The sequence below is a fragment of the Cannabis sativa genome, chromosome 6 (genome assembly GCF_029168945.1).
Source record: "Cannabis sativa cultivar Pink pepper isolate KNU-18-1 chromosome 6, ASM2916894v1, whole genome shotgun sequence".
Lineage (NCBI taxonomy): Eukaryota > Viridiplantae > Streptophyta > Magnoliopsida > Rosales > Cannabaceae > Cannabis > Cannabis sativa.
The window spans coordinates 50,556,544-50,569,400 of record NC_083606.1 but is presented as its reverse complement, the minus strand read 5'-3'; the positions used below and the strand labels follow the sequence as shown (position 1 = coordinate 50,569,400).

The window sequence follows — 12,857 nt, the reverse complement described above, 5'->3', positions numbered from 1 at the left end:
AGCAACTTGATGCCATGGCGCACTTATTGAGAAGAAGACGGACCCTGTACCCAGAAGTCTACACTCGAAAAGGTGTAGTTTTGGACACATCTGCTCCACAGATCTTTTCCATGATTTGGAATTTCTATGAGGGTGACAAGAGCAAGATAAAATGGGATGAGGGCGTTATGAATTACGTGCAGGGGATACCGCACAGATACTTGCCATGTTGGGAGAACCAGGATTACATATACTTTGTGTTGCACCTTCCCAAAGAGCATCACTGGGTGGCAGTTGAGGTGGATATTGACAACTGGGAGATCATTGTATATGATTCTGATATCGGTGGCACCGTTGAGGCAGCCATGGAGTCATATTTGAAGCCTTACAGCGAGCTATTTGCGAATCTAATTCGAGCTAGCGGTTATTTCCCATACAACAATTATGTACATCCGGTGGAGTTGGGCGATCTCAGTCAGCTGTTACCCCTAAATTATAGACGAGTTACCTCTGAGGTCGCACCACAAACGAAGAGCAGGTTTTTTTTTTTTTTGTATATTTTGAGTAATTTATTTAATTTTGCACTCCATTATAAATTACTTAACTTAATTGTTGCTAATATTTAGTAATTTTTTTTTGTAGTGGCAATTGTGGAATGTATGCCATGGAGCATATTGAGCACTTGATGCTGGACCGGTCGTTGGAGCATGTTCATGATGGTAACATGCTCACCTTTCGACATAGGTGGTGTGTGGACTTATTTTACCAGAACTTAACATGGTAGTTTTTTGTAGGTTCTTATACACATAAACTCCCCTTTTGTAATTGTATTATAATCTCACCAAAATTATATATAACAAGTAAATTTAAAGCTGTTTAAATTGTTCCTTGTATCAATTTCTTTATTTTTTTTTATATTTTGATAAATACCTGTCTTATAACGGCAACTATGGGATATGATGACATCTTGAAAAATAATTCTGGTAACAATCGCATTAAAATCGCACATTAATCGCATAATATCGCCAAAAAATACAGAACCAAACAAACTAAAAAATCAAGATCCTGTCAATTAACATCGCACGAAAATCGCACTAAAATCGCATAATATCGCCAAAAAAAAACAAAACCAAGCAAACTAAAAAACAAGATCCTGTCAGCTAACATCGCACTAAAATTGCACAATAATCGCATAATATCGCCAAAAATATACATAACAAAACAACATCAAAATCAAGATCCTGTCAGCTAAAATCGCACAAAAATCGCACAGTAATCGCATAATGTCGCCTAAAAGTCGGTAAACAAACCAAAAAAAGTATTAATGTAGGAGAAAATCGCACAATATATAACAACCAGCAATACAACACATATTCATTTAAATATTAGAGAAATGGTTCAAACTCGAGCTTTGCATGTAGCTCTGTTGTTCCCTGAACCGTGACATAGCGAACAATGACGAGGTTCCACTACCACCTGACCACTAGACGGTTGACGCTTCGTCGGTCTTCTACCTGCATTGCTCTTCCTAGGTCGACCTACTGGTTTTTTCTCCACTGGTACCCCGATTCTTATGTTCTTGATATGTTCCGGTAATACCCACTCATCCTCCTCGCCAACAATATTAATTGTGGCATCGTAGATCTTCTTCCACGTTTCTTTAGTGTAATATGGAGAGTAAAGTGTGTACACGCTCACATTCTGACTAACTGCTGCAGCACATGCATGGGGACAAGGGATTTTGAGCGTTTGGAAAAGTCTGCAAGTGCATGTTCTCTCCACTAAGTTCACATCACCACCTCTCTCACCTTGAGGACTCGTACCAACGTTAAACAATTGGGCACCATTACGAAGGACACTCCTGAACATACCATCTTTGTGTTGATCCTTTAAATCATTTTCAAAAGTAGTAGCCAAAGGAGTAGCGCACTTACTAGCCTTTTCGAGACGAGAAGCAAACCAATTTTGAAGTGTGAACCTGATGAAGTCAACCAAAATAGTTACTGGATATTTTCTGAATTCTTCTGTCACCTTGTTGAAGCTTTCGGCAGCGTTGCTTGTCATTATGTTGTACCGATCGCCTGGACAATAAGGAAGAGCCCACTTTTCAAACCCTATTTGCTCGACGTATGTAGCAATGGCAGGGTCCATCTGTTTCAGCACCTCAAAATGCCTATCACATTCCGTCTTGTTCTATGCGTAAGCTGCAAGCCATATTTGTTGGTTGCATACATCAGTCTTAAACTTGTGAACGACATTCATAGTAATATGCTTGAAGCATGCACAGTGGCATGCTTTTGGGAAAACAACATCAACAACATGTTCAATGCTTTGATGCCTATCCGATATGAACATAAGATTTTCAACCTCACCAATGGCTTCCTTCAACTTCCGCAAGAAATACTTCCAAGAGTCATGATTCTCACTGTCAACAATTGCAAAGGCTACCAGAAACAATTGGTTGTTTGCATCGTACGCAACAGCAACTAACAGTGTTCCTCCATACTTCGTCTTCAAGAATATTCCGTCGATACTAATCACAGGACGACAAAACTTAAATCCCTTCCTACAAGCATCGAGTGACCAGAAACAGTACTTGAACCGGTTATCCTCGCTGACAATGTCAGTAATAGTGCCTGGATTCTTCTGTTCCAGCATGTAGAAGTAACCATATAATTTCGTATAAGATTCTGCTGGAGTACCCCTCTTGTACATAACTGCCTTCTCTCTGCATCTCCAAGCTTTCTCATAACTCATCTTGATGCCATATTCATCAAACATATCCCTCTGTATGTCTTTTGCCTTGTAGTTAGATCCATCTGATGTGTACTTGTTCTTAATAATGTGACCAATGACCCACGGTGCTGCTTCCCGGTGATCAGAATGTCTAGAATCTAAGTTACATGTGTGTTCGTTGTGAAACACAGTAACCTCAAACATGTCACAAAGTGCCTTTTTCTTCCCCCTTAATCTCCATTTACAATTTTCATCCTTACAAGTAACGTAAAACACATCAGTGCCAGACTTACTTACCATCCACTCAAAATTATTTTTCAGTGCATACCTTCCCACTACATTCTTCAATTCTTCCTTGTTTTTGTACAACTTGACAAGATATATCTCCCCTGAAGGCGTACCACTAAGAGATGTTGTATACACATTATTTTCCTCTATGTCTTCCCTTGTCCACACAAGAGGTTTGAATTTAGTAGAAACTTCAAATTCAGATACAGGAGCACTATCAGAAGGACCTGGCCGATTGCTACTAGTTCCTGGTGTTTGGCGATTCTCACTACGGGGGGGTCTTTTTTGTCGCTCTACTTGGTTGCTTGGAGTTAGTTCCATCCTCAGGGGAGGTACATCTGTAGCCACATCATCATCCACACCCAAATCAACCACAGAATCATTGTTGTAAAAAGGATCATCGAACTCATCTGAATGATGAAATTCGATACCCACTCTTTCATCATCTACATTAGTGCCAACTTGCTCGTCCAAACCAACCCCCAGATCAGTTTCTGGGACAAGAGTCCCAACAACACTTCTAGGGGTTACATTTCGGGGAGTCTGCTCCAAATTCACATTCTTCTTCACCTTAGTCACAAATAGTGGCAATAAGTTGTCCACACTCATTTTTGCCTTCATGCTCAAGAAGACTCGTAGTTGACTATCTTTCACTAAATCCTTAGGTGGAAACTTAGTGCCTTTCATGTACATGTAAAGAACTTCTAACTTCAATTCATACACCAAGGGGTCCACCTCCAACTCCTCATGCAAAACTTCACGCAACTTTTTCACTGTACAGTCAATGTCCAATATCAATGTCTTACTTTTTGAGGAATCAAATACCCAGTTGAAACCCTCCAAAGTCCAAACGCCATCATACAGTACAGGCACAAATACAGATGAATCTGTCCCAAAGAAATACAAACAAACTTACATTTAAAAATCACCATACTATATCGCACACAATATCGCACAATATCGCACAATATCGCCTTAAGCTAACATAATATAAACCAGTTATGATGTCGCACAATAATCGCACAACAAAGGAAAGAAATCGCATAAAGTCGCACAATATCACATAGTTAACAAAATCGCATAAAGATGCACAACATATCGCACACAAATCGCCAAACATCATTATCGCACATAAAATCGTACAATAATCATACAAAGTCGCCAAAATTAATCATGTCATCCCTAACCTCAGATTTCTCATGACATCGCACAAAACATCGCATGATGTCGCATAAAATTGCAAAAAACAAAAAAACCCAGAAAAACCCAGACTGTTAGCCACAAACTCTACCTCCATTTCAATGACACAAAAGTCACAAATTACAACTAACAACGTTCAGATCCATGCAATTCAACAAAAAACTACACTATTTACTAAGAAAAACACTTACCCATTGCTTTGTTGAGTGAGGTGGAGGTTGAGGGTGAAAATGGTGGAGGTGGCAGTCGGCCGGGAGAGGATCGAGTGGCACTCGGCGGAGTCGGCGACAGTGATAGAGAGGGAGTGTGTGTGAAGAGAGAGAGAGAGAGAGTGCGTGAAGAGAGAGAGAGTGAAAGAGAGAGAGAGTGCGTGAAGAGAGAGAGAGAGAGAGAGAGAGAGAGAGAGAGAGAGAGAGAGAGAGAGAGAGAGAGAGAGAGAGAGAGAGAGAGAGAGAGAGAGAGAGAGTGCGTGAAGAAGAGAGGGAGAAGGAGGCAAAATTTTTGGGATTTTTTCGGTTAGAGGAGAGGGGTATTTTGGGGTCACTAATAAAAGAATAGGATAGTTATAAAATTTTTAGAAGGGTGGTATAATTAAACACTCTATCTAATGTTTAAGCATAAAATGTCAAATTTCCCTTCTCAAATTATGATGTATGGAAAAATAGAAGGAGATGATGTATTTGGTGCCTACCTAAATTAGATGGAGACGATCAATCATTTTTTATTGTTTAGTAAACTTGGTATATTAAAAGAGAATAAGAGAAGAAATATTTATTAGCATATTTACCATATTAAGCTATAAAAAATTTTAAAATTAGTTATTATCTTCCTAGTTGGAAATAATTTATTTATTATTTTGGTGGACTCGTGGATTTCAAATCTCCAGCATCCAACCAAACTTACTATATATACGTATTTTGTCACTGCCTTGTATCATGATTTGTGTTTGTATATTTTTTATTAGAGTTTTAAAAATACTCTTTTTTATGATTTATTTATAATTTTAAGGCTTAAAATTTTTATTTATAAAAATATAATTACAAAAATACACTTTGTTCAATAAAAAGTAAGAGAATAACTAAAAAACGAAAAATTAATTTCAAGACAACTATAAATTAACTATAAATAAACTATAAAATAATAAAATAACAGTTTTTTTGTTTATAGTGAAGAAATATTTTTGTAAATAAACAAGTTTAAACCGTAAAAATAAAAAATAAAATTTTTTCGATATGGACGTATTTTTGTAATTTTTTTAAAATTTCTTTTGATGTGTTAGATAATTTTTTCTATTTTTCATCGTTTTCCTGGTAAACTATACTCAGTTTTTGTACCCATATTGCATATTACATAGGAAACTTAGCAATATTATAACCAAACATGCATATTCTTTATATATATATATATATATATTTATATGCTGATGTCGCCCAATTAGTTACACTGCGGTCGCGGTAGTAAACGGACTATGTCGTATCCATAGGGAGGTAAATTACCACTAAAGATTAATATAAATAAATAATGATATAAATGTGAATGAACTAAAAATAATAAAAATGATTAGATGAGAAAGTTGATCAGATAAAGAATTTGGTAAGGTAGAAATGTAGTTATGCAAATCCTATTCTAATACAAATATTAATTCAAAACATAGTTGCAATTCTACACCATTAATTACAACTGGAAGATATATATAATAAAAGCGCAAATTAATTAATCTTGCATAAATTGAATTTTACCTCTAACTTGAAAGCATATCATATTATATATCATAAATCGACAAAATACCATTATTGGCAGAATGCAGTAAATGACATAAAATATAATAAATATACCAAAATATTAATAGCCTAACTTACATAAGAAAAATACGACTGAACTTATATAAAAGATACTATTAATTTGGAAGAAAAATTAGAAGATGAAGAACAATTTAATAAAAATGAGATATGGAGATGAAGCACAAAAGAATCAATATCAATAATAGAAATAAGAATTACAAAAGCTACACTCTAACCTCACCAATATTTCTAAAATAGTTCACTCATTTTTTGTCACTAAAATAAGTAAAATAAAATAGTAATAAGAGAGAACAAGATGAGAAAGTATATTTCTCTACTCTAAAATCTGATGCTTTTTTACATTGTATTTGGTTCCTTTTATAGTGCAAATTTACATTTAGTGGAATAAATGGCACAAAAAGCTCAAAGTAGTGTTATATGCACCAGGTAGTGGGGTCCGTGCGCAAGAGAATGCTGGAAGAGGTGGTTTCATGGCCACGCGCGCGTCAATGTGTGATGGAGGAGAAGAACCCGCTGGGAATGTGAGTAATTGAATTGTAAGACAACTGCTCTTCTTTTTCTTGAAATAAAAGATACATATGTATCCACTTTCATTGCATCATTGATTGATGCCTTACTCATCACGTGTTCTACAATACAAAAATCCATAATTTATTATTAATGGGCTTGTGTAATTGGACTCAATTTTTATATAAACCACTTTCTTGCTCCAAATGAAATATTTAACACAAAACTAAAATAAATCAAATACTTTCAACTTAAATAATTTTATAATTAAAACAATGAAAATATTTAATTTATATTATTTTTTTATACATAATTAAGGCCTTAAAATTTATGAATTTGAGCCTTAATCAGGTGCTAACTCTTTAGAAGTTTTGATACAATTTGCCTACAAGAAAGAGACATAATTCCAACTCAGTTGAGATAGTAACTTATTTTCTTTCCAAGCAGCCAGTGGTGTTAATTTTATCATAAGCAACATCCACGAATCTATCAAAAAAGTGAGGTGGTCAAAGCTGCCGAAGCTGGCTGACAACAACCTTCTTGTATTTTTTTTTCTCGACCATCAAGATAAAACTTACACAATTAACTAATAATCTCAGCTATATAAATTTAGATTTTTATTTATTAATAATTTCAAAATACAAGCACAATAGTAAGCTAATTGTATCAACGTACAATATTTTTTAAATGCTTTCGAATGGGTTTTCTCTCTTCATATCTGAGTCTCCGATTGACACATCAAGAATTTAGACCGGTATGTTGAAAAGATGTACAAGTCCAAATAATTCAGCAAAAGCAGCGTTGATAGTTTCCAACTTCCCCACCAATTCATATCTCTTTCGCTTATAACATCATGAATCTATATATGTTGTGAAGCTTTTCAATTGTCTTTACGACGTAGTTGCATATTTGGGTTGTTATTGACTTGTGAGTTAATTTTAAAGCCACCAGCTCTCTGTAGGTAAGGAGTTCAGCACAATAGTTGCCTCTCCTCATTCTCTATCTTGATCCCTTATATTATCTAGATTAAGAATTATTTTGTTGAAATCATCTAAATGATCATTAACTGTTTTGCCTAGAATCATTTTAAAAGCATACAATTTTTATTTTAAGAGCAACTGGTTAGCAAGAAATTTTACCATGTGTAAGTTCTCTAACTTCAGCCGAATTCCAGCAACTGTAATCTCCTTCGAAACCTCCCTAAGCACTCGATCCCCCAAGTTGAGAATTATGGCATTATGTGCCTTTTCGAGTATGTCTGGTTTTTTTTTTTCTTAGACTGAGTAGTAGGAGGCTTTAATTCTCCCAGTAATGCATCGTGCAGACCCTGCTGAACTAGTAGAGCACGCATCTTGACTCGCCATAACCTAAAATTATTCTTCCCTGTAAACTTTTTAAGATCAAACTTCGCATTCTCCATTTTCTTGGATCAATCTCTTTGAATCTTGAAACCTCAATCTTTGATTCTTGGACTCCAAGCTCTAATACCACCTGTTGGAGATCAATGCAGTTAATCCTCTTCAACTTCAACCAGGAAACTAAAGAACGATCACACAGAAACTAAGAACAATAACTTGAGAACTAAAGGAATCAAAAACTGTAATGACTATGCCTAAGTTTTTTGAACTTGTAATGTTTGTACATTATGAGCTTAAGCTTTAATAAATGAGAGTTAAAGGTATTAATAACTTGCATACCCCTTAATATACAACACTAGGACAAACAAAAATAACTATCACTATTAGTAACACTAATTGAATTCTTAACAGCTTCATACAAGTAACTAACTCGACCAATTACAAAGGCACACAAATTTAACAAGATTATTACTACTCGTAATCGTTTCTTTTTAAATGATTTTAGTACCGACTCTCAAGTGCTTACAACTCTCCTTATTGGACCACGAATTCTGGTGCTCCAATTTGAAACAACAACTCTTCTCTGATTGTCGGACTAAGAGGTACACCTTCTTTATTTTTTAAGACTCCAATAGTTTTGAAACTCTCAAAAGATCAACTTCATTGTTTATAATGTTTGGAATGAATGTTATTAAACCTACTATAAAATTAGCTTGTATTTCCTATTTTGCATGGACAGGTTTGGGGGTGGTAGTTATTGGCAGGTTTAGTTTGTGTTATCATTACTGCAATATTGCTTATTTGCGTTGATTACAAAGTGACACATTAGTCATTTGCATTTATTCAATAAACTTACATATATTCAGTAGACATATTTGTTTAAGTTTTTGCATCAGTCTATAATTGACAAAATTGAGCGTTTGAATCAGCCATAATTGACACAAATAATACCTGAAACTCTCATATCTAATTGTATTAACCTGTAAAAAATGACTTTGGGCTTCCATTAGTCTGTAACTGATGCAAATGTCCTACAAATAGAATTTGATGATCAATGTGTGATATTCAATGTCCTACAAATAAAATCAAAATGATATCTAAATTAAGAAGATCTTTTTGACTATGAAACTCAAATCTAAAAATGCTACAAGAACAGAGGTGAAGACATAAAACAATTTCTAGAGCCAAAGACTAGAACTCAGGATTGTATTAATTCAACAAAAAAAATTACAATCAATTAATTAGAGTTAATGGATACAGATAATAATCCACCTAAGGAGGACATGAATGAAGTGGAGGAGGAAGACATAGATGAAGTAGAGGAGGAAGACATGGAAGAAGTAGTGAAGGAAGACAAAGAAGAAGAGGAGGAAGAGGAAGATGAAGATGATAATGAGCACAACCCTAAAACTGATAATTTAGAAGAAACTTATAATGATGATGATTATTATAGTGATGAATAAGTGGTAATTTATTACATGTATATTGTTAATTGGTACTATAATATAATGTGATTAATATTATTATAAAGTTTCTAATACTTGTGTTGATCATATATGATAGATGTTGCTCGTTCTCATGGGGGTGATGGAGGAAGTTATCCTCCTCTTGGTGCGAGAAATATTAGAGCTGATTGTGTGCGAGGTTATGTAATTTAAAAATATTTAACTTATGTTATTAATATTTATTTGAATATACTAACTCATGAATATTTAAGCATGACAGCAGCTCCTCTAAAAAAATGTGGGCCCCATAAGGGATAAGCACACGAGAAAAGTGAGAAAACCTTAAACTTCCACTGCCTATCGAGTGGGGCATCAAAGGAAAAACTTACAAGGAGATAGGTCCACTACTACAAAATGTACTTTTGGTGTCAGTTTTAAACTGACACTTATACTTTTAGTGTCAGTTCATAGAACTGACACCTATTCCACAGTCACAAAAACTCAAACTTTTGGTGTCAGTTATAAACCGAGACTATTGACTTTTGGTGTCGTTTTAAAACAGACACTTAAAGTATACATATATATTTTTTTTCTTTTAGTGTCGGTTTAAAACCGACACTATTGAGTTTTAAATTTTTTTGGGGTCTTAGTGTCAGGCTTTTTATGGATTTTTATTTTCCTTTTTGCTGTGCTTTATAACCAACCCTTAAGGTTTTTTTTTTTGAGTTTTTAGTGTAGGTTTTAAAACGACGCAGTATTCAGTGAAACAATTATAATTATTCGTCAATTTTCCCACCTACAATATAAGATTTTAAAATTAACACAAAATATCAATAATAAATGGATTGTTTAGAGTTCCCTGGGCCCATGTCATGTACACTTTAGATTTTTTGAGAGAGTTAGGAATGCTCGTACGATAGTACACAAATCCAGACTACATAAGTTGGGCACAAGAACCTGACTCTGTGAAGAAGAGGAGCAAAGCAATGTTATTAATGCAAGAGACGAAGATCTATCACTTGCTCAAACTATTTTTTGGAAGACATCGTGGGCACCAAAAAAGTTACGGGTGTCTAATTAGCACAAGAGAGATGGCAGTACCACCTTCATTTACCCAACTTCCTCCACCTCAAGCTGGTGTATATGTTGGAGCTGATGTCATAACTTATATGTAGAAGCAAATTAGAAAGTTGGAGTAACTTGTTAATTAGGACAAATTGTGTCACTCTGGAATCGCAGAATTCGCCTCAACAATCTAATCATCCCGCTAATGGAGGACCGAGTCAGCAATTATATTCATATGTAGTATTTATTTCTTTCAGGAGCTCTTTTATTAGCATGTTTAGTATTTAGGTAATTAAACTTATAACCTTAAAAATATATAAAAAGTTAATTTATGATATTTTTATTAATGAATTTTACTTTTATCATTTATTGAGAAATATTAATACCAAAATAAAAATGTGTATGATGTATTTATTATGAAAATTTACATTGAACTTAAAAAAATGCTTGTAAAAAAATTATTCTTGGTAAAAGGTTCTACCAAGAATAATATTTTTGGTATAAACGAGCCAACTGGGTCAAAATATTAGGCAACCACTGAGAACATATCTAACTTTTACTAACAACACTTGTTTTTGGTATAGCCTTTACCAAGAATATCAATGTTGTCCTTGGTAAAAAGTTATTTCTAACGACGAGCTTCTAACAAAGACTTTATAACGAGAACATGTCCTTGAGAAAAGATTTTCCCGAGGATTTTTCAACTTGTAACGAGAACATTTGTCCTCATTACAGACCCTAATTTTGTAGTGAATAATATAACAACCATGACAAAAAATATATAATTAATCAAGTTTTAAAAAAATAAAACCAGTTTCCAGACTCTTAAATAATAAAAAATAAAATCAGTTTCATCAACAACATAATGAAAAAAAAACACAATGTGAGAAATTATAATCTAAAAACCATACCAAGTTTAAAAACAAGTTTCATCAACTTTAAAAGAAACTTATTATTAAATTAAAAGCAGTAGAAAAAAATTAAATTCATCAATAACGTAATGAACAAAATACAATACAAAAAATTATAAGATAAAAATGTTACCAACTTTAGAAACAGTTCTATCAACATTAAAAGAAACTAATTATTTAATCAAAAGTAGCAAAAAAAAAAAAAAATAGTTCCATTAACAACATAATGAAAAAAAAAATAATTTAACAACGATACAAATTTTAAAAAGGGAAATTTTTATTAATATACGTATTAGATATTTTAATAACATAATTGACATTGATTAATTTAATGCCATTGTGTTAACGTGACACATCAACATCTTTACCAGCAGTAACTTTGAGAAGTTGAAAAATTCTGGAGCCAAATGTGGCAGAAATAAAGGGCAGCAAGGAGCTCTCTTCAATCCAAAAAGAGGGGGAAACGAAAAAACCAGCAAGTTCAGCTGTTGAAATTCCCCCAGTAGTTATAGCATTCGATCAGCATTCTGCTACAGAAAAGCCTTTGCAAAAGCCACCTCCACCATTTCCTCAACGATTCAAGAAGTAGCAAGACGATGGTCAACTCAAGAGATTTCTAGTTGTTCTAAAGCAGCTCCACATCAACATACCATTAGTGGAAGCTTTGGAGCAAATGCCAATCTATGTAAAGTTTTTGAAGGACATCTTGATAAAGAAAAAGAGGCTTGGCGAGTTGAAACTGTTGCTTTGATAGAGGGCTGTAGTTCTATGTTGAAGAGTAAAATTCCACCTAAATTGAAAGATCTGGACAGCTTTACAATTTCAATTTCTATTGGGGGTCGAGATGTTGGAAGAGCTCTTTGTGATTTGGGAGCTAGTATTAATCTCATATGCCCATGTCTATTTTCAAGAAGTTGGGAATTGGAGAAGCGAGGCCGACCACCATCACTCTGCAATTAGCGAATCGTTCCATGACTCATCTAGATGGAAAAATTGAAGATATTTTGGTACAAGTTGATAAGTTCATTTTTCTGGCCGATTTCATTATTCTTGATTACGAGGAAGATATAGAAGTTCCAATTATTTTAGGGAGGCCATTTCTTGCTACGGGAAGGACTTTTGATATATGTTGAAAAATGAGAGCTTACCAAAGATGAGCAAGCCACATTCAAGGTCGTTCGTCCTATACGTGCTCTAGATGCAATAGAAGAATGCTTAGCAATTTGAGATATGGATCCAAATATGGTTGAGGAGTCAAAATTCAAAAATAGTAAGAATGTGATAAAACGATTCCCCTTAAAAAAATTGCCAAGGATCACGAGCCATGAGAAATCAAAGACAAAGCATCATTTGATCCTAATAATCCACCCAAAAAGAAGAGAAAGAAGAAGAAGCTTAGTAGAAAAATTTGGTCTCAAATGTTTGAAGTTGGGCAACAAGTGATTTTTTCCAACTCTTTAACGAAGGATACTCATGGACGACTAGATTCAATGTGTGATATATCTTTCTTGATGGTAAGAGTATATCTTGATGTGCTGGTGGAACTACTTGATGCACTTTTAAGAA

General features: G+C 34.2%; 2 protein-coding genes across 2 annotated transcripts; one reads left to right on the top strand and one right to left on the bottom strand.

The window, feature by feature from the left end:
- Positions 1-1,377: 1,377 nt before the first annotated feature.
- Positions 1,378-2,130, bottom strand: LOC133039285 (uncharacterized). The gene has a single exon (XM_061118145.1). It carries the CDS (start codon positions 2,128-2,130, stop codon positions 1,378-1,380), a length of 753 nt encoding a protein of 250 aa, XP_060974128.1.
- A 6,990-nt stretch (positions 2,131-9,120) lies between these two features.
- Positions 9,121-11,880, top strand: LOC115695306 (pre-rRNA-processing protein ESF2-like). The gene is made up of 3 exons (XM_030622381.1): positions 9,121-9,322; positions 9,434-9,514; positions 11,708-11,880. The coding sequence occupies exons 1-3, from the start codon at positions 9,121-9,123 to the stop codon at positions 11,878-11,880; spliced, it is 456 nt and encodes a 151-aa protein (XP_030478241.1).
- The last annotated feature ends 977 nt before the right edge of the window (positions 11,881-12,857 follow it).

What these genes read in the sequence shown, in the direction of transcription:
- LOC133039285 (XM_061118145.1), bottom strand. Translation starts at nt 2,130, where the DNA reads ATGGACCCTGCCATTGCTACATACGTCGAGCAAATAGGGTTTGAAAAG.
- LOC115695306 (XM_030622381.1), top strand. Translation starts at nt 9,121, where the DNA reads ATGGATACAGATAATAATCCACCTAAGGAGGACATGAATGAAGTGGAG. An exon ending in TAATGATGATGATTATTATA is followed by an intron (nt 9,323 to 9,433) that starts GTGATGAATAAG and finishes CATATATGATAG; the next exon opens with ATGTTGCTCGTTCTCATGGG. An exon ending in TAGAGCTGATTGTGTGCGAG is followed by an intron (nt 9,515 to 11,707) that starts GTTATGTAATTT and finishes CAAATGTGGCAG; the next exon opens with AAATAAAGGGCAGCAAGGAG.